The following is a 19,603-nucleotide window of genomic DNA, read 5'->3' as shown; positions in this document are numbered from 1 at the left end:
ATTCAATAGGCAATACTCTCTTCACATCCCTCTGACATTCACTGCACGCTGAGAGGAAAACCGGGCTCCAACTTGCTGCGGAGCGCATATCAACGTAGAATCTAGCACAAACTTACTTCACCACCTCCCTTGGAGGCAAAGTTTGTAAAACTGATTTGTGGGTGTGGTGAGGGGTGTATTTATAGGCATTTTAAGGTTTGGGAAACTTTGCCCCTCCTGGTAGGAATGTATATCCCATACGTCACTAGCTCATGGACTCTTGTTAATTACATGAAAGAAAGGACATTTTTCACAGTTAAATTACAGGAAAAAAGAGGGGCAAATTAAACATCTAAATTTCAAAAAGTTTTTATACTATGCTCATACTTTTTATGGGAAATTTGTGTTTTATGTCACATATATTATAGTATATTAGTACAAGTTTGTTTTGATATCCATTGTGTAGCAGTCTATGCATTAAGCAAATTACATACTTTTTTTACATTAATAAATAATGCAAGTATTTCACAATAACCACAACACAAAAAAAGAATAACCTCTTTCTTTAGATGTTATTGCTTTTAAAATTGCTACCACATAATGCTTTAGAACAGGATAGGCCTATTCTCTAGAGAGTTAAACATATGCACCTGAAGGGAAAAAGAAGTGAATCATACTGATTTTACAGTTGAATTATGTACTGCAAGCTGTACACTTCTAATCAGCAGCATACACAAAAACAAATGGCTTTAAAAAAAAAAAAAAAAAAAATCTACTCTTTGTAAAAATATCGTCAGAATGCACATTATTATTATTATTCCTCCTCCAATAAAACGTATTCACCTGCAATCAGTGGCTGGTAATCAGGGTTTTTATTATTTCAGACTAATTTTATATTTAAATTTGGGGAAGGCTAGGAAAGATTTACTGAAAATGCATCATACAACTGAAAATTATAACCAGAATAGTATTCACATATTGCTGCAAGAAAAAGCATTAGTAGCTTCCATAGAAACTAGAGGAATATATATTAAAAAAAACACACACACACACACACACAAATTACATACATTGAGGGGGGGGGGGGGGGGAAACAAAACAAAAAAACTTTCCATTTGAAATGTCAGACGTCTCAAATCAGCTTAATGTTTATGGCATGACAAAAATCAGGACTGGAGCTGGCTTCCTTTGCACAATCTGAGGCATTGGAACTGTTGAGAGTAAGATTAGTATGTGGCAAGAAAAGGCATTAAAGTAGGCTCAATTTGTGCGCTGTTCTTCCCTGACAGAGTGGATGTCCAATGATACCATCTATCAGGGTCAGAAGGTAAACGTGGTCAATTCCCAGTCGCCCCTTTAACAATGTTAAAGCAGCTGCTAACAGGTATGGCACAAAATGTTCAAGGAAAAGTAAACCTTAATATTGTTTGCAATGCTTTAACGAGACATTAGCATTGTAAATGGTGACTTTTCTGTAAACTAGATTTTCAAAATGCATTTGTAGGTTACAGAATTTGCATTTTTGGCTTCACTAAGGAATGTTGGACAAACACATCCTTAACCCAGCTACACATCCTTAAAGGGACGTGAAACCCCAAATGTATCTATCTTTCATGATTCAGATAGAGCATGCATTTTTTATTAACTTTCCAATTTATTTAATATAATTTGTCCTCTTTGTATTAGGTAGGTTTCACTTATATGCCTCTGTCATTGGCTTATAGCTAGCTCCTAGTAGTGCATTGCTGCTCTTTCAAAAAAGGATAAGAGAATTAAGCAAATGAGATAATATTGAGTAAATAGGAAAGTTGTTTAAAATTGTATGATCTATATGAATCATGAAACCTTAATGTCCTTTGAAAAACATTGTACAGTAAAACATTTGCCTCCCAAAGCTTTTTTTTTAACCCTTTGCAAAGGATTCTTTTGCACCTTGTTGGGTACTCTGTGCTGGCTCGCACCCTAGAAGCTAAATGGAAAGGGCTCCTGCTGTTCTGCATAGAACCTAGGCTGTATGCAGAGCAGCGGACATGTATCCTCCTATCAGGAATGTAGTACAGCAACGGATTCATTGGAAATCCATCTTTTGAAAACTGGGAAAGGGGGAAAAAAAAGACATTATGGTAAGCTGTGTTGGCCAGCTAAACGCACGCGATAAGATGAAACACTACCCTTAGCAAAAATGTTCAAGCTTGGGATGTCCCCATTTAATGCTTTAACAATATTAAGGTTTGCTTGTTCCTTTAAGCAGCAGTTTGTGCATGAGAATATTCATTTTTAAAATCTGGCTTTCCCAAAATAGCAAACATATAAAAAGACACTTTCTGTCTAAAACTGTGTTCAAAACTGCAGCAATCACGTTGGTATCAAGCGCAATAGATGCAGCAATGACATGGCTAGACAAAGTGATATGGATGCATAGTACATTAGGCATAGATTTAAATAGCAACTACTTGGCATACTACTTCTAAATAGCAGACGCATTGCCTGTTCAGCCCAGGATCAGCTATGGGTAAATGCACCTGGAATTCAGGCTCAAGCACACACATAGTAGATGGTGAGAACTTTTTAGAGGTGCAAAAAATGACGTTCGCAGTAGTGATTTAGCGATGTGACTAAATGGCAGAATGCTTAAAGGGAAAGTAAAGTGAGGATTAAAAACTTACAAGATATAGATAGAGGATGCAATTAAAAAAAATCCAATTTAATTCAATTATCAGATTTGCTCATATGAGCCTATTCAGATTTACTCTTCAAAGGATACCAAAAGAATGAAGCAAATGTGATAATAGAAGTAAACTGGCAAGTTTAAAACTGTATGCTCTATCTGAATTTTGAAAGTTAATTTTTGACTTTATCGCCCCTTTAATGGCTGCATACAAGGCTATTAAACGCACAATAATACATTTCCTAAAAATGTCCTGTGGCACAGAGCCAGATTTAGCTAGGGCTGCCGGGTGCATTCCGTCTGCTGTTCTACCCTACAGAGGGGTTTTCTTCTGCAGAGGGCTCTAGGCGGTTCATGGCAAAGAAGTTGCCAATATCTGCTCTACAGCAATGTATACCAATAGAACAAAGCCAATTTGTTAACAGAAGGATATTGGATTTTTTTATTTAATGTATTTTGTTTTTAATAGCAATGGTCCAAATCCTGAAAATGTAATTTTATGTTACTGTACCTTTATGCACTACCTTGCTATTTATGCCTTTACCCAATGTACCATATTTTATATTTTCTTTACTTGGGAATTCACAATACTGCTTACTAAATGGTGATCTTGTGACCACAAATGAAGATGAGGACCTGGGAACATCCCAAAAAGTAAATATTCACATATGAAGCAATATATGATTACACACAAAACACATCTATATGTAAATGTGCGTTACCGATGGGAAAAGGGTTCACACAAAATGACGAAACAGTTCTCTTTGTCAATACATTGTGCTATGAAAGAGCTCCAGCCAAATAACCAGGAGTAAAAATCTATTTAAACTAAACAAATTCACAGCTTATTGAATATGGAGCCCAGAGCAAGGAAGAAAAAGGTTTTGTGCACAAACAGCCCCCAATTTTCTTAGCACAGTTAGGTTCCAAAAGCTCAACAGAGCATTCTTTTTTTTAGTGCAGTTTAGTTAAGCAAATGCCACAGCGGTGAAATTCTTCTGCAAAATACATTGTATTCCACTTAACTCAAACTGCAGCAACAATTCAAACCTAAATGTGCTGCATAGACAGAAGTCAGGTATAAAACACCAACAAAATAGTCTAATAAATATGCAAAATAATGTCAGACAACAGGGGGAAAGGATATGGGTTGTTATAAGCTTGATGGCTATAACACAGCTTATTCTTTCTATTAGGATATTGCAATCCAAAGTGATATTCAATATCAAATATATACCTCTATATAAGGATAGATATATATATATATATATTTATTTATATATGTACAGATTATCTAAGCTTTGTCACCCTGTTATTTAGAAGATGACATTTTAGAATATATCAAATAAGACATATAATCAATTTTAATATTTCTTCTAATGCTCTGTCTCCTATGTATGGAACTAGTTGATGAAAAGAGGTAGATTTAATGTCTATATATAGATTTTTTTTTTCCTTAAAAATATGTGAAAAGCTGTATTTTTCTGTAGCATGAAGGTATGGAAGCAGGTAGAGCAATGCAGTTCTTTTTTTTAAATCCTGTTCTGAAACCTTTACAAATACCTTCAAGCTTTAGCACTGCAAAAATGTCAGTTCTCCCTGCAGTATATTACTGCAATGCTGCTCAGAGCCAACGTAGGTCATTAAAAAATGTTCACTTTGCACATTTAAAAAAAGAAAAAAAAAATATGGATAATGCTTCCTCCAGAAAATTTTAAAATGCTACATTATTTTTCTTGTGCTGGAAGTGTATTGCTTTAGGATAAAATGATTATTTTTTTTTTTAAAGAGATAATTACACATTTGTGTGCAAAGTTAACGTTGAAGGGTAAAAGGGAGTAGGAGGAGAATTTTAGCACCGTGTAAATCCATTCCAAAATGAAAAGGATTCGCTCACACTGAGTGATCTGGCTGAAGACATTTATCCCAAGAAAGCGACGAGTTAGTGAGAACTAGGGAGCGATAGGTGTGATGGGGAGAGATATCTCTGTGCCAGGATGTGAGCGTCCAAAGGGCTCATAGGCTGAGCGTCATACCCCAGTCTTCTGATTGGGGGAAAGTTTCCAAAGTGGCGTTTGTGCGAGAAGTTTTTGGCTTCATAGATTGTGTTTTTTTCTTCTGCAAGAAGCATCTGTTGTCGCATGTAGTTCTCAAACTCATACTGAGAAGATTCTTCTGTCACTTTTGCCTAAGGGAGGTAAAGTAAGAAGGAAATGCATTTTTTGACAAATATAATTAAAAAGTTTGACTTTTAGAAATAGTATTGACAACTGATGCTTCGTAAAATAAGATCTTTTAAATTCCTAGGTTTCTTATACATAATGAAAAATCTGTCATCTTGGGTGTAACTAATAACCTTAACAATGCACTTTATACTAACTTAATGAGAGGGGTATGGCAATAATTATTATGCATCTTTTTCTTTATTATATATCTTAAAGGGGGTGCGGTGGGAGAACTAGAGATTTTGAATTCACCACATCTGTCTTATTTTTTAATTAACTAGTCTATCTATCTATACACACACACTGTGGTGGAAGGGATAGAAAATTCTTGGAGGTTTAGGAATATTTGTCTCCTCCTAGTGGCTAGGAGTTGTGTGTGTAGGAGTTTTTCCTTCGCTATCCAGAATGTGCGTTGACATCTACAAATGCTTCATTGGGCACACAGCCTACTCTAATAATTTGTGAAGCTATGCAACATCCTAACACTGTTAAAGTTTTCTAGAAACTGCTGTATTATATTACTAAAGTACCTACTTGTTAATTTCTAAATTATTATAAAAAACATTCTAAAAGCTTGAGTCCAGTAATCATCAAGACTATGGCATGCAAACACTTGGCTAACCATGGTGTAACCTTTGAGCAGATAAGGATCCTCTGGCTGCCTGTCTTGCTAATGTACAAACTGCTGATTCAAAACCAAAACTAAATTAATAAATTGCATATGAATTACTTTCTTAATAACAAAACACATGACTGTGTTCATTTGGAAAGAAAGGAAAGAAAAGATTATTCAAATACATTTGACACACAACTTAATCCTAAAAACACAATCTGCCCTGTCTCTCTTTTACCTCTTGCAAATTCTCCGGACTTGTTACATGATCAATGTCAGGAACAACTTGTAAAGGACCGCTCAGCAAGGACATAGATTGCCTGTTGAAAGCAAGGAAAAAAAAAAAAAGGATTTTCAATAAGAACAACACTGATATAGAAATGTGACATTTCAAGCTATGTATTGGAAGATATAGTAAAGTTTTTTTTTTTTTTTTGGTTTTTTTTTTTGGGGGGGGGGGGGGATTTGGAAATATTTTTATGACCACTTTAAAGCAAAATCTGATTAACTAAATAAATAGATTTACATGTAGAAAAAAACTCAGTTACATCAAAACTGTTGGCGAAAGAGAAGGGTCTCTAACAATATATTATTTTCATTTTATGAGCATGAATAAATTGTTTTTTTTTTTCATAAATCCTAATAAAAAAAAAAAATATTTAAATGAAAAAATCAATTATTCATGAAAAATAATCAATTTAACTTTAAAAGTCTGCATTGCATGAATTAAGGCCAAGTTAGAACTACTCAAAAAGGACATGAGTCAAATTTAAAATGAGGGTGCATAAGACAGACTTGTGAGAGCTGCAGATTGGGAAGAACGCCGGACACCAGCAGCTTCACTCCAATGAAATCCAGCACATGGTATTGTGTTTTATGGTTATGTAAATTGCGCACCACACATTTTTTTGCTTTTGTTGCAAAAATGTGCATCAGAAAAATGGCAGAGAGAACAGACCAAGTGAAGAGAAAAAAAAAAAGTGTGTGTCACAAGAACTTGAAGGCATGGAAGCATTTTATATTAAATTTTGCAAAGAAGATTGTAGCCTGCAAACTTTGCAAAGCGGAGCTTGTTTGGCATGGAAGAATGACAGTGTTGCACGGGCACATGAAAAGGAAACGTGCGACTCATAGATAAAAGACCAATCATCAGCATGGTAAGTTAAGCACAAACTTATGTTTATATCCAAAATGTCTTAATTGGGATTCCTTTTTCCAATAGCAGTTATAAAAAAAAAAAACAAAGCATATACTGAGTTAAGCAAAAATAGCTTTCTCTGTATATTTCAAATTATCATTTTCATTTCAGTAAGAAACAGCACAGCATGAGTGAGTGTGCTCGGATAAAAAACAAACAAAAAAAACCTGTGCACTCCACAACAAGCAGCAGTTGTAACTGATACCATTCGGAAAAAGCTGGTAACTGATATGCAGCCACTGTCAATGGTTGAAGAACAAGGTTTCAGGGTACTCAGCCCAGGATACACTCTTCCCTCAAGAAGGCATTTTACGAAATTGATGGAGAGGAAGTACCAGGAGGCATTCCAGAAGGTCAAGGAAGCCATCAACAATACCAAGAGCAGAATTGCTTTAACAGCAGATCAATGGACAAGTGTAGCCACTAAAGCCTATCTTGGCATTACATGCCATTATATAGGGGATGAGTGGAAGATGATGTCTGTCTGCCTCATTACCATGCCACTCGAAGACAGACATACAGCAACAAACATTGCCGAATGGTTGGAGGAAGTGGCTGTAAAGTTGGAAATTCCCCCTGAGAAAATCATTGCTATTGTACCAAACAATGGTGCTAATATTGCGGCTGCTGTAAATGTACTGGAGGAGAAGCATGGGAGGATGAGTATCTGCTGCACTGGCCACGCCTTGCAGCTGGCGATCACTGCTGCATTAAAGAAAGAACTGCTGGGGCTGCAAGATGTCTTGTTGAACCTGGCCACCAGAATGAGGCAGATACACCATACACCAGAGCTTTAATATCCCTACTACTTCCCTAAATCTCCCAGTGTAGGAGGAAGAAGTAAGAAAAGATAGTAAGGTAAAGAGGTGCAAACTAGAATCGCCACCACAAAAAAAAAAAAAATTCAGGTGGGTCGGTGGACTCTCAACAACAAGAAAGAAATTAATCATCAGGTAAGAATAAATCAGAATTTATGCTTACCTGATAAATTTCTTTCTCTTGCGATGTATCGAGTCCACGGATTCATCCAATACTTGTGGGATATTCTCCTTCCTAACAGGAAGTGGCAAAGAGAGCACCCACAGCAGAGCTGTCTATATAGCTCCTCCCCTAGCTCCACCCCCCAGTCATTCGACCGAAGGCTAGGAAGAAAAAACATAATTTATGTAAGAACTTACCTGATAAATTCATTTCTTTCATATTAGCAAGAGTCCATGAGCTAGTGACGTATGGGATGTACATTCCTACCAGGAGGGGCAAAGTTTCCCAAACCTCAAAATGCCTATAAATACACCCCTCACCACACCCACAATTCAGTTTAACGAATAGCCAAGAAGTGGGGTGATAAAAAAGTGCGAAAGCATATAAAATAAGGAATTGGAATAATTGTGCTTTATACAAAAATCATAACCACCACAAAAAAAGGGCAGGCCTCATGGACTCTTGCTAATATGAAAGAAATGAATTTATCAGGTAAGTTCTTACATAAATTATGTTTTCTTTCATGTAATTAGCAAGAGTCCATGAGCTAGTGACGTATGGGATAATGATTACCCAAGATGTGGATCTTTCCACACAAGAGTCACTAGAGAGGGAGGGATAAAATAAAGACAGCCAATTCCTGCTGAAAATAATCCACACCCAAAATAAGTTTAATGAAGAACATAAACAGAAGATTCAAACTGAAACCGCTGCCTGAAGTACTTTTCTACCAAAAACTGCTTCAGAAGAAGAAAATACATCAAAATGGTAGAATTTAGTAAAAGTATGCAAAGAGGACCAAGTTGCTGCTTTGCAAATCTGATCAACCGAAGCTTCATTCCTAAACGCCCAGGAAGTAGAAACTGACCTGGTAGAATGAGCTGTAATCCTCTGAGGCGGAGTTTTACCCGACTCAACATAGGCAAGATGAATTAAAGATTTCAACCAAGATGCCAAAGAAATGGCAGAAGCTTTCTGGCCTTTTCTAGAACCGGAAAAGATAACAAATAGACTAGAAGTCTTTCGGAAAGACTTAGTAGCTTTCAACATAATATTTCAAAGCTCTAACAATATCCAAAGAATGCAATGATTTCTCCTTAGAATTCTTAGGATTAGGACATAATGAAGGAACCACAATTTCTCTACTAATGTTGTTGGAATTCACAACTTTTGAATTTTTACCTAAAGAAGTTCGCAACACCGCCTTATCCTGATGAAAAATCAGAAAAGGAGACTCACAAGAAAGAGCAGATAATTCAGAAACTCTTCTGGCAGAAGAGATGGCCAAAAGGAACAAAACTTTCCAAGAAAGTAATTTAATGTCCAATGAATGCATAGGTTCAAAGGGAGGAGCTTGAAGAGCTCCCAGAACCAAATTCAAACTCCAAGGAGGAGAAATTGACTTAATGAAAGGTTTTATACGAACCAAAGCTTGTACAAAACAATGAATATCAGGAAGAATAGCAATCTTTCTGTGAAAAAGAACAGAAAGAGCAGAGATTTGTCCTTTCAAGGAACTTGCAAACAAACCCTTATCTAAACCATCCTGAAGAAACTGTAAAATTCTCGGTATTCTAAAAGAATGCCAAGAAAAATGATGAGAAAGACACCAAGAAATATAAGTCTTCCAGACTCTATAATATATCTCTCTAGATACAGATTTACGAGCCTGTAACATAGTATTAATCACAGAGTCAGAGAAACCTCTTTGACCAAGAATCAAGCGTTCAATCTCCATACCTTTAAATTTAAGGATTTCAGATCCTGATGGAAAAAAGGACCTTGTGACAGAAGGTCTTGTCTTAACGGAAGAGTCCACGGTTGGCAAGAGGCCATCCGGACAAGATCCGCATACCAAAACCTGTGAGGCCATGCCGGAGCTACCAGCAGAACAAACGAGCATTCCTTCAGAATCTTGGAGATTACTCTTGGAAGAAGAACTAGAGGCGGAAAGATATAGGCAGGATGATACTTCCAAGGAAGTAATAATGCATCCACTGCCTCCGCCTGAGGATCCCGGGATCTGGACAGATATCTGGGAAGTTTCTTGTTTAGATGAGACGCCATCAGATATATTTCTGGAAGTTCCCACATTTGAACAATCTGAAGAAATACCTCTGGGTGAAGAGACCATTCGCCCAGATGCAACGTTTGGCGACTGAGATAATCCGCTTCCCAATTGTCTACACCTGGGATATGAACCGCAGAGATTAGACAGGAGCTGGATTCCGCCCAAACCAAAATTCGAGATACTTCTTTCATAGCCAGAGGACTGTGAGTCCCTCCTTGATGATTGATGTATGCCACAGTTGTGACATTGTCTGTCTGAAAACAAATGAACGATTCTCTCTTCAGAAGAGGCCAAAACTGAAGAGCTCTGAAAATTGCACGGAGTTCCAAAATATTGATCGGTAATCTCACCTCCTGAGATTCCCAAACTCCTTGTGCCGTCAGAGATCCCCACACAGCTACCCAACCTGTGAGACTTGCATCTGTTGAAATTACAGTCCAGGTCGGAAGCACAAAAGAAGCCCCCTGAATTAAACGATGGTGATCTGTCCACCACGTTAGAGAGTGTCGAACAATCTGTTTTAAAGATATTAATTGAGATATCTTTGTGTAATCCTTGCACCATTGATTCAGCATACAGAGCTGAAGAGGTCGCATGTGAAAACGAGCAAAGGGGATCGCGTCCGATGCAGCAGTCATAAGACCTAGAATTTCCATGCATAAGGCTACCGAAGGGAATGATTGTGACTGAAGGTTTCGACAAGCTGAAATCAATTTTAGACGTCTCTTGTCTGTTAAAGAAAGAGTCATGGACACTGAATCTATCTGGAAACCCAGAAAGGTCACCCTTGTCTGAGGAATCAATGAACTTTTTGGTAAAGTGATCCTCCAACCATGATCTTGAAGAAACAACACAAGTCGATTCGTATGAGATTCTGCTAAATGTAAAGACTGAGCAAGTACCAAGATATCGTCCAAATAAGGAAATACCACAATACCCTGTTCTCTGATTACAGACAGAAGGGCACCGAGAACCTTTGTAAAAATTCTTGGAGCTGTAGCTAGGCCAAACGGCAGAGCCACAAACTGGTAATGCTTGTCCAGAAAAGAGAATCTCAGGAACTGAAAATGATCTGGATGAATCGGAATATGCAGATATGCATCCTGTAAATCTATTGTGGACATATAATGCCCTTGCTGAACAAAAGGCAAGATAGTCCTTACAGTTACCATCTTGAACGTTGGTATCCTTACATAACGATTCAATATTTTTAGATCCAGAACTGGTCTGAAGGAATTCTCCTTCTTTGGTACAATGAAGAGATTTGAATAAAACCCCATCCCCTGTTCCGGAACTGGAACTGGCATAATTACTCCAGCCAACTCTAGATCTGAAACACAATTCAGAAATGCTTGAGCTTTCACTGGATTTACTGGGACAAGGGAAAGAAAAAATCTCTTTGCAGGAGGTCTCATCTTGAAACCAATTCTGTACCCTTCTGAAACAATGTTCTGAATCCAAAGATTGTGAACAGAATTGATCCAAATTTCTTTGAAAAAACGTAACCTGCCCCCTACCAGCTGAGCTGGAATGAGGGCCGCACCTTCATGAGGACTTAGAAGCAGGCTTTGCCTTTCTAGCAGGCTTGGATTTATTCCAGACTAGAGATGGTTTCCAAACTGAAACTGCTCCTGAGGATGAAGGATTAGGCTTTTGTTCTTTGTTGAAACGAAAGGAACGAAAACGATTATTAGCCCTGTTTTTACCTTTAGATTTTTTATCCTGTGGTAAAAAAGTTCCTTTCCCACCAGTAACAGTTGAGATAATAGAATCCAACTGAGAACCAAATAATTTGTTACCCTGGAAAGAAATGGAAAGTAGAGTTGATTTAGAAGCCATATCAGCATTCCTAGTCTTAAGCCATAAAGCTCTTCTAGCTAAAATAGCTAGAGACATAAACCTGACATCAACTCTGATAATATCAAAAATGGAATCACAGATAAAATTATTAGCATGCTGAAGAAGAATAATAATATCATGAGAATCATGATCTGTTACTTGTTGCGCTAAAGTTTCCAACCAAAAAGTTGAAGCTGCAGCAACATCAGCCAAAGATATAGCAGGTCTAAGAAGATTACCTGAACACAGATAAGCTTTTCTTAGAAAGGATTCAATTTTCCTATCTAAAGGATCCTTAAACGAAGTACCATCTGACGTAGGAATAGTAGTACGTTTAGCAAGGGTAGAAATAGCCCCATCAACTTTAGGGATTTTGTCCCAAAATTCTAATCTGTCAGACGGCACAGGATATAATTGCTTAAAACGTTTAGAAGGAGTAAATGAATCACCCAATTTATCCCATTCTTTGGAAATTACTGCAGAAATAGCATTAGGAACAGGAAAAACTTCTGGAATAACCACAGGAGATTTAAATACCTTATCCAAACGTTTAGAATTAGTATCAAGAGGACCAGAATCCTCTATTTCTAAAGCAATTAGTACTTCTTTAAGTAAAGAACGAATAAATTCCATTTTAAATAAATAACATAATTTATGTAAGAACTTACCTGATAAATTCATTTCTTTCATATTAGCAAGAGTCCATGAGCTAGTGACGTATGGGATATACATTCCTACCAGGAGGGGCAAAGTTTCCCAAACCTCAAAATGCCTATAAATACACCCCTCACCACACCCACAATTCAGTTTAACGAATAGCCAAGAAGTGGGGTGATAAAAAAGTGCGAAAGCATATAAAATAAGGAATTGGAATAATTGTGCTTTATACAAAATCATAACCACCACAAAAAAAGGGCGGGCCTCATGGACTCTTGCTAATATGAAAGAAATGAATTTATCAGGTAAGTTCTTACATAAATTATGTTTTCTTTCATGTAATTAGCAAGAGTCCATGAGCTAGTGACGTATGGGATAATGACTACCCAAGATGTGGATCTTTCCACACAAGAGTCACTAGAGAGGGAGGGATAAAATAAAGACAGCCAATTCCTGCTGAAAATAATCCACACCCAAAATAAAGTTTAACGAAAAACATAAGCAGAAGATTCAAACTGAAACCGCTGCCTGAAGTACTTTTCTACCAAAAACTGCTTCAGAAGAAGAAAATACATCAAAATGGTAGAATTTAGTAAAAGTATGCAAAGAGGACCAAGTTGCTGCTTTGCAGATCTGGTCAACCGAAGCTTCATTCCTAAACGCCCAGGAAGTAGAAACTGACCTAGTAGAATGAGCTGTAATCCTATGAGGCGGAGTTTTACCCGACTCAACATAGGCAAGATGAATTAAAGATTTCAACCAAGATGCCAAAGAAATGGCAGAAGCTTTCTGGCCTTTTCTAGAACCGGAAAAGATAACAAATAGACTAGAAGTCTTACGGAAAGATTTCGTAGCTTCAACATAATATTTCAAAGCTCTAACAACATCCAAAGAATGCAACGATTTCTCCTTAGAATTCTTAGGATTAGGACATAATGAAGGAACCACAATTTCCCTACTAATGTTGTTGGAATTCACAACTTTAGGTAAAAATTCAAAAGAAGTTCGCAACACCGCCTTATCCTGATGAAAAATCAGAAAAGGAGACTCACAAGAAAGAGCAGATAATTCAGAAACTCTTCTGGCAGAAGAGATGGCCAAAAGGAACAAAACTTTCCAAGAAAGTAATTTAATGTCCAATGAATGCATAGGTTCAAACGGAGAAGCTTGAAGAGCTCTCAGAACCAAATTCAAACTCCAAGGAGGAGAAATTGACTTAATGACAGGTTTTATACGTACCAAAGCTTGTACAAAACAATGAATATCAGGAAGAATAGCAATCTTTCTATGAAAAAGAACTGAAAGAGCAGAGATTTGTCCTTTCAAAGAACTTGCGGACAAACCCTTATCTAAACCATCCTGAAGAAACTGTAAAATTCTCGGTATTCTAAAAGAATGCCAAGAAAAATGATGAGAAATACACCAAGAAATATAAGTCTTCCAGACTCTTTAATATATCTCTCGAGATACAGATTTACGAGCCTGTAACATAGTATTAATCACAGAGTCAGAGAAACCTCTTTGACCAAGAATCAAGCGTTCAATCTCCATACCTTTAAATTTAAGGATTTCAGATCCTGATGGAAAAAGGGACCTTGTGACAGAAGGTCTGGTCTTAACGGAAGAGTCCACGGTTGGCAAGAGGCCATCCGGACAAGATCCGCATACCAAAACCTGTGAGGCCATGCCGGAGCTACCAGCAGAACAAACGAGCATTCCTTCAGAATCTTGGAGATTACTCTTGGAAGAAGAACTAGAGGCGGAAAGATATAGGCAGGATGATACTTCCAAGGAAGTGATAATGCATCCACTGCCTCCGCCTGAGGATCCCGGGATCTGGACAGATACCTGGGAAGTTTCTTGTTTAGATGGGACGCCATCAGATCTATTTCTGGAAGTTCCCACATTTGAACAATCTGAAGAAATACCTCTGGGTGAAGAGACCATTCGCCCGGATGCAACGTTTGGCGACTGAGATAATCCGCTTCCCAATTGTCTATACCTGGGATATGAACCGCAGAGATTAGACAGGAGCTGGATTCCGCCCAAACCAAAATTCGAGATACTTCTTTCATAGCCAGGGGACTGTGAGTCCCTCCTTGATGATTGATGTATGCCACAGTTGTGACATTGTCTGTCTGAAAACAAATGAACGATTCTCTCTTCAGAAGAGGCCAAAACTGAAGAGCTCTGAAAATTGCACGGAGTTCCAAAATATTGATCGGAAATCTCACCTCCTGAGATTCCCAAACTCCTTGTGCTGTCAGAGATCCCCACACAGCTCCCCAACCCGAGAGACTTGCATCTGTTGAAATTACAGTCCAGGTCGGAAGCACAAAAGAAGCCCCCTGAATTAAACGATGGTGATCTGTCCACCATGTTAGAGAGTGTCGAACAATCGGTTTTAAAGATATTGTTTGAGATATCTTCGTGTAATCCTTGCACCATTGCTTCAGCATACAGAGCTGAAGAGGTCGCATGTGAAAACGAGCAAAGGGGATCGCGTCCGATGCAGCAGTCATAAGACCTAGAATTTCCATGCATAAGGCTACCGAAGGGAATGATTGTGACTGAAGGTTTCGACAAGCTGCAATCAATTTTAGACGTCTCTTGTCTGTTAAAGACAGAGTCATGGACACTGAATCCATCTGGAAACCCAGAAAGGTTACCCTCGTCTGAGGAATCAAAGAACTTTTTGGTAAATTGATCCTCCAACCATGATCTTGAAGAAACAACACAAGTCGATTCGTATGAGATTCTGCTAAATGTAAAGACTGAGCAAGTACCAAGATATCGTCCAAATAAGGAAATAACACAATACCCTGTTCTCTGATTACAGACAGAAGGGCACCGAGAACCTTTGTAAAAATTCTTGGAGCTGTAGCTAGGCCAAACGGCAGAGCCACAAACTGGTAATGCTTGTCCAGAAAAGAGAATCTCAGGAACTGATAATGATCTGGATGAATCGGAATATGCAGATATGCATCCTGTAAATCTATTGTGGACATATAATTCCCTTGCTGAACAAAAGGCAAGATAGTCCTTACAGTTACCATTTTGAACGTTGGTATTCGTACATAACGATTCAATATTTTTAGATCCAGAACTGGTCTGAAGGAGTTCTCCTTCTTTGGTACAATGAAGAGATTTGAATAAAACCCCATCCCCTGTTCCAGAACTGGAACTGGCATAATTACTCCAGTCAACTCTAGATCTGAAACACATTTCAGAAATGCTTGAGCTTTTACTGGATTTACTGGGACACGGGAAAGAAAAAATCTCTTTGCAGGAGGTCTCATCTTGAAACCAATCCTGTACCCTTCCGAAACAATGTTCTGAATCCAAAGATTGTGAACAGAATTGATCCAAATTTCTTTGAAAAAACGTAACCTGCCCCCTACCAGTTGAGCTGGAATGAGGGCCGCACCTTCATGTGGACTTAGAAGCAGGCTTTGCCTTTCTAGCTGGCTTGGATTTATTCCAGACTGGAGATGGTTTCCAAACTGAAACTGCTCCTGAGGATGAAGGATCAGGCTTTTGTTCTTTGTTGAAACGAAAGGAACGAAAACGATTATTAGCCCTACTTTTACCTTTAGATTTTTTATCCTGTGGTAAAAAAGTTCCTTTCCCACCAGTAACAGTTGAAATGATGGAATCCAACTGAGAACCAAATAATTTGTTACCCTGGAAAGAAATAGAAAGTAAAGTTGATTTAGAAGCCATATCAGCATTCCAAGTTTTAAGCCATAAAGCTCTTCTAGCTAAAATAGCTAGAGACATAAACCTGACATCAACTCTGATAATATCAAAAATGGCATCACAGATAAAATTATTAGCATGCTGTAGAAGAATAATAATATCATGAGAATCACGATGTGTTACTTGTTGCACTAAAGTTTCCAACCAAAAAGTTGAAGCTGCAGCAACATCAGCCAAAGATATAGCAGGTCTAAGAAGATTACCTGAACACAGATAAGCTTTTCTTAGAAAGGACTCAATTTTCCTATCTAGAGGATCCTTAAACGAAGTACCATCTGACGTAGGAATAGTAGTACGTTTAGCAAGGGTAGAAATAGCCCCATCAACTTTAGGGATTTTGTCCCAAAATTCCAATCTGTCAGACGGCACAGGATATAAATGCTTAAAACGTTTAGAAGGAGTAAATGAATTACCCAATTTATCCCATTCTTTGGAAATTACTGCAGAAATAGCATTAGGAACAGGAAAAACTTCTGGAATAACCACAGGAGCTTTAAATACCTTATCCAAACGTTTAGAATTAGTATCAGGAGGACCAGAATCCTCTATTTCTAAAGCAATTAGTACTTCTTTAAGTAAAGAACGAATAAATTCCATTTTAAATAAATATGAAGATTTATCAGCATCAACCTCAGAGACAGAATCCTCTGAACCAGAGGAGTCATCAGAATCAGAATGATGATGTTCATTTAAAAATTCATCTGTAGGGAGAGAAGTTTTAAAAGATTTTTTACGTTTACTAGAAGGAGAAATAACAGACATAGCCTTCTTTATGGATTCAGAAACAAAATCTCTTATATTATCAGGAACATTCTGCACCTTAGATGTTGAAGGAACTGCAACAGGCAATGGTACTTTACTAAAGGAAATATCATCTGCTTTAACAAGTTTGTCATGACAATCAATACAAACAACAGCTGGAGAAATGGCTACCAAAAGTTTACAGCAGATGCACTTAGCTTTGGTAGATCCAGCACTAGACAGCGATTTTCCTGTAGTATCTTCTGACTCAGATGCAATGTGAGACATCTTGCAATATGTAAGAGAAAAAACAACATATATATAAAGCAAAATTGATCAAATTCCTTAAATGACAGTTTCAGGAATGGGAAAAAATGCCAAGAACAAGCCTCTAGCAACCAGAAGCAATAAAAAATGAGACTTAAATAATTGACGCCCATATTATTTGGCGCCTAAATGCTTTTGGCGCCAAAATGACGCCATATCCGGAACGCCGACATTTTTGGCGCGAAATAACGTCAAAAAATGACGTAACTTCCGGCGACACGTATGACGCCGGAAACGGAAATAGAATTTTGCGCCAAAAAAGTCCGCGCCAAAAATGACGTAATAAAATGAGGCATTTTCAGCCCCCGCGAGCCTAATAGCCCACCGGGAAGAGTCAAATTTTTGAAGGTAAGAAAAAATGAATAAATCAAAAAATGCATTATCCCAAATATGAAACTGACTGTCTGAAAATAAGGAAAGTTGAACATTCTGAGTCAAGGCAAATAAATGTTTGAATACATATATTTAGAACTTTATAAACAAAGTGCCCAACCATAGCTTGGAGTGTCACAGAAAATAAGACTTACTTACCCCAGGACACTCATCTACATATAGCAGATAGCCAAACCAGTACTGAAACGAGAATCAGCAGAGGTAATGGAATATATATAAGAGTATATCGTCGATCTGAAAAGGGAGGTAAGAGATGAATCTCTACGACCGATAACAGAGAACCTATGAAATAGACCCCGTAGAAGGAGATCACTGCATTCAAATAGGCAATACTCTTCTCACATCCCTCTGACATTCACTGCACGCTGAGAGGAAAACCGGGCTCCAACTTGCTGCGGAGCGCATATCAACGTAGAATCTAGCACAAACTTACTTCACCACCTCCATCGGAGGCAAAGTTTGTAAAACTGAATTGTGGGTGTGGTGAGGGGTGTATTTATAGGCATTTTGAGGTTTGGGAAACTTTGCCCCTCCTGGTAGGAATGTATATCCCATACGTCACTAGCTCATGGACTCTTGCTAATTACATGAAAGAAATGAAGATTTATCAGCATCAATCCCTGAGACAGAATCCTCTGAACCAGAAGAGTCATCAGAATCAGAATGATGATGTTCATTTAAAAATTCATCTGTAGGGAGAGAAGTTTTAAAAGATTTTTTACGTTTACTAGAAGGAGAAATAACAGACATAGCCTTCTTTATGGATTCAGAAACAAAATCTCTTATATTATCAGGAACATTCTGCACCTTAGATGTTGAAGGAACTGCAACAGACAATGGTACTTTACTAAAGGAAATATTATCTGCATTAACAAGTTTGTCATGACAATTAATACAAACAACAGCCGGAGGAATAGCTACCAAAAGTTTACAGCAGATACACTTAGCTTTGGTAGATCCAGCACTAGACAGCGATTTTCCTGTAGTATCTTCTGACTCAGATGCAACGTGAGACATCTTGCAATATGTAAGAGAAAAAACAACATATAAAGCAAAATTGATCAAATTCCTTAAATGACAGTTTCAGGAATGGGAAAAAATGCCAAAGAACAAGCTTCTAGCAACCAGAAGCAATGAAAAATGAGACTTAAATAATGTGGAGACAAAAGCGACGCCCATATTTTTTAGCGCTAAATAAGACGCCCACATTATTTGGCGCCTAAATGCTTTTGGCGCCAAAAATGACGCCACATCCGGAACGCCGACACTTTTGGCGCAAAATAACGTCAAAAAATGACGCAACTTCCGGCGACACGTATGACGCCGGAAACGGAAAAGATTTTTTGCGCCAAAAAAGTCCGCGCCAAGAATGACGCAATAAAATGAAGCATTTTCAGCCCCCGCGAGCCTAACAGCCCACAGGGAAAAAGAGTCAAATTTTTGAAGGTAAGAAAAAATGATTAATTCAAATGCATTATCCCAAATATGAAACTGACTGTCTGAAAAATAAGGAATGTTGAACATTCTGAGTCAAGGCAAATAAATGTTTGAATACATATATTTAGAACTTTATAAACAAAGTGCCCAACCATAGCTTAGAGTGTCACAGAAAATAAGATTTACTTACCCCAGGACACTCATCTACATGTTTGTAGAAAGCCAAACCAGTACTGAAACGAGAATCAGCAGAGGTAATGGTATATATAAGAGTATATCGTCGATCTGAAAAGGGAGGTAAGAGATGAATCTCTACGACCAATAACAGAGAACCTATGAAATAGACCCCGTAGAAGGAGATCACTGCATTCAAATAGGCAATACTCTCCTCACATCCCTCTGACATTCACTGCACGCTGAGAGGAAAACCGGGCTCCAACTTGCTGCGGAGCGCATATCAACGTAGAATCTAGCACAAACTTACTTCACCACCTCCATCGGAGGCAAAGTTTGTAAAACTGAATTGTGGGTGTGGTGAGGGGTGTATTTATAGGCATTTTGAGGTTTGGGAAACTTTGCCCCTCCTGGTAGGAATGTACATCCCATACGTCACTAGCTCATGGACTCTTGCTAATTACATGAAAAGAAAGGAGAAACTATAGGGTGCAGAGGTGACTGAAGTTTTTTTTAAATAAAAATATACTACCTGTCTTAA

At 37.9% G+C, this 19,603-nt stretch overlaps 1 protein-coding gene across 1 annotated transcript in view; it reads right to left on the bottom strand.

Annotated features, from left to right (window-relative positions):
* Positions 1–290: 290 nt before the first annotated feature.
* The window catches only part of STK40 (serine/threonine kinase 40), a 130,149-nt gene continuing 110,836 nt past the window's right edge, over positions 291–19,603 (bottom strand). Inside the window, exons 9-10 of the mRNA XM_053705375.1 lie at positions 5,724–5,880; positions 291–4,835 (exon numbers count right to left, since the gene is read on the bottom strand). Coding sequence (XP_053561350.1) covers positions 4,590–4,835; positions 5,724–5,880 — 403 coding nt within the window. The 3' untranslated portion in view covers positions 291–4,589. The remainder of the gene's footprint in view (positions 4,836–5,723; positions 5,881–19,603) is intronic.

The sequence above is a fragment of the Bombina bombina genome, chromosome 3 (genome assembly GCF_027579735.1).
Source record: "Bombina bombina isolate aBomBom1 chromosome 3, aBomBom1.pri, whole genome shotgun sequence".
Lineage (NCBI taxonomy): Eukaryota > Metazoa > Chordata > Amphibia > Anura > Bombinatoridae > Bombina > Bombina bombina.
The sequence above is the reverse complement of the archived record's forward strand: the minus strand, read 5'-3'. Positions and strand labels throughout refer to the sequence as shown.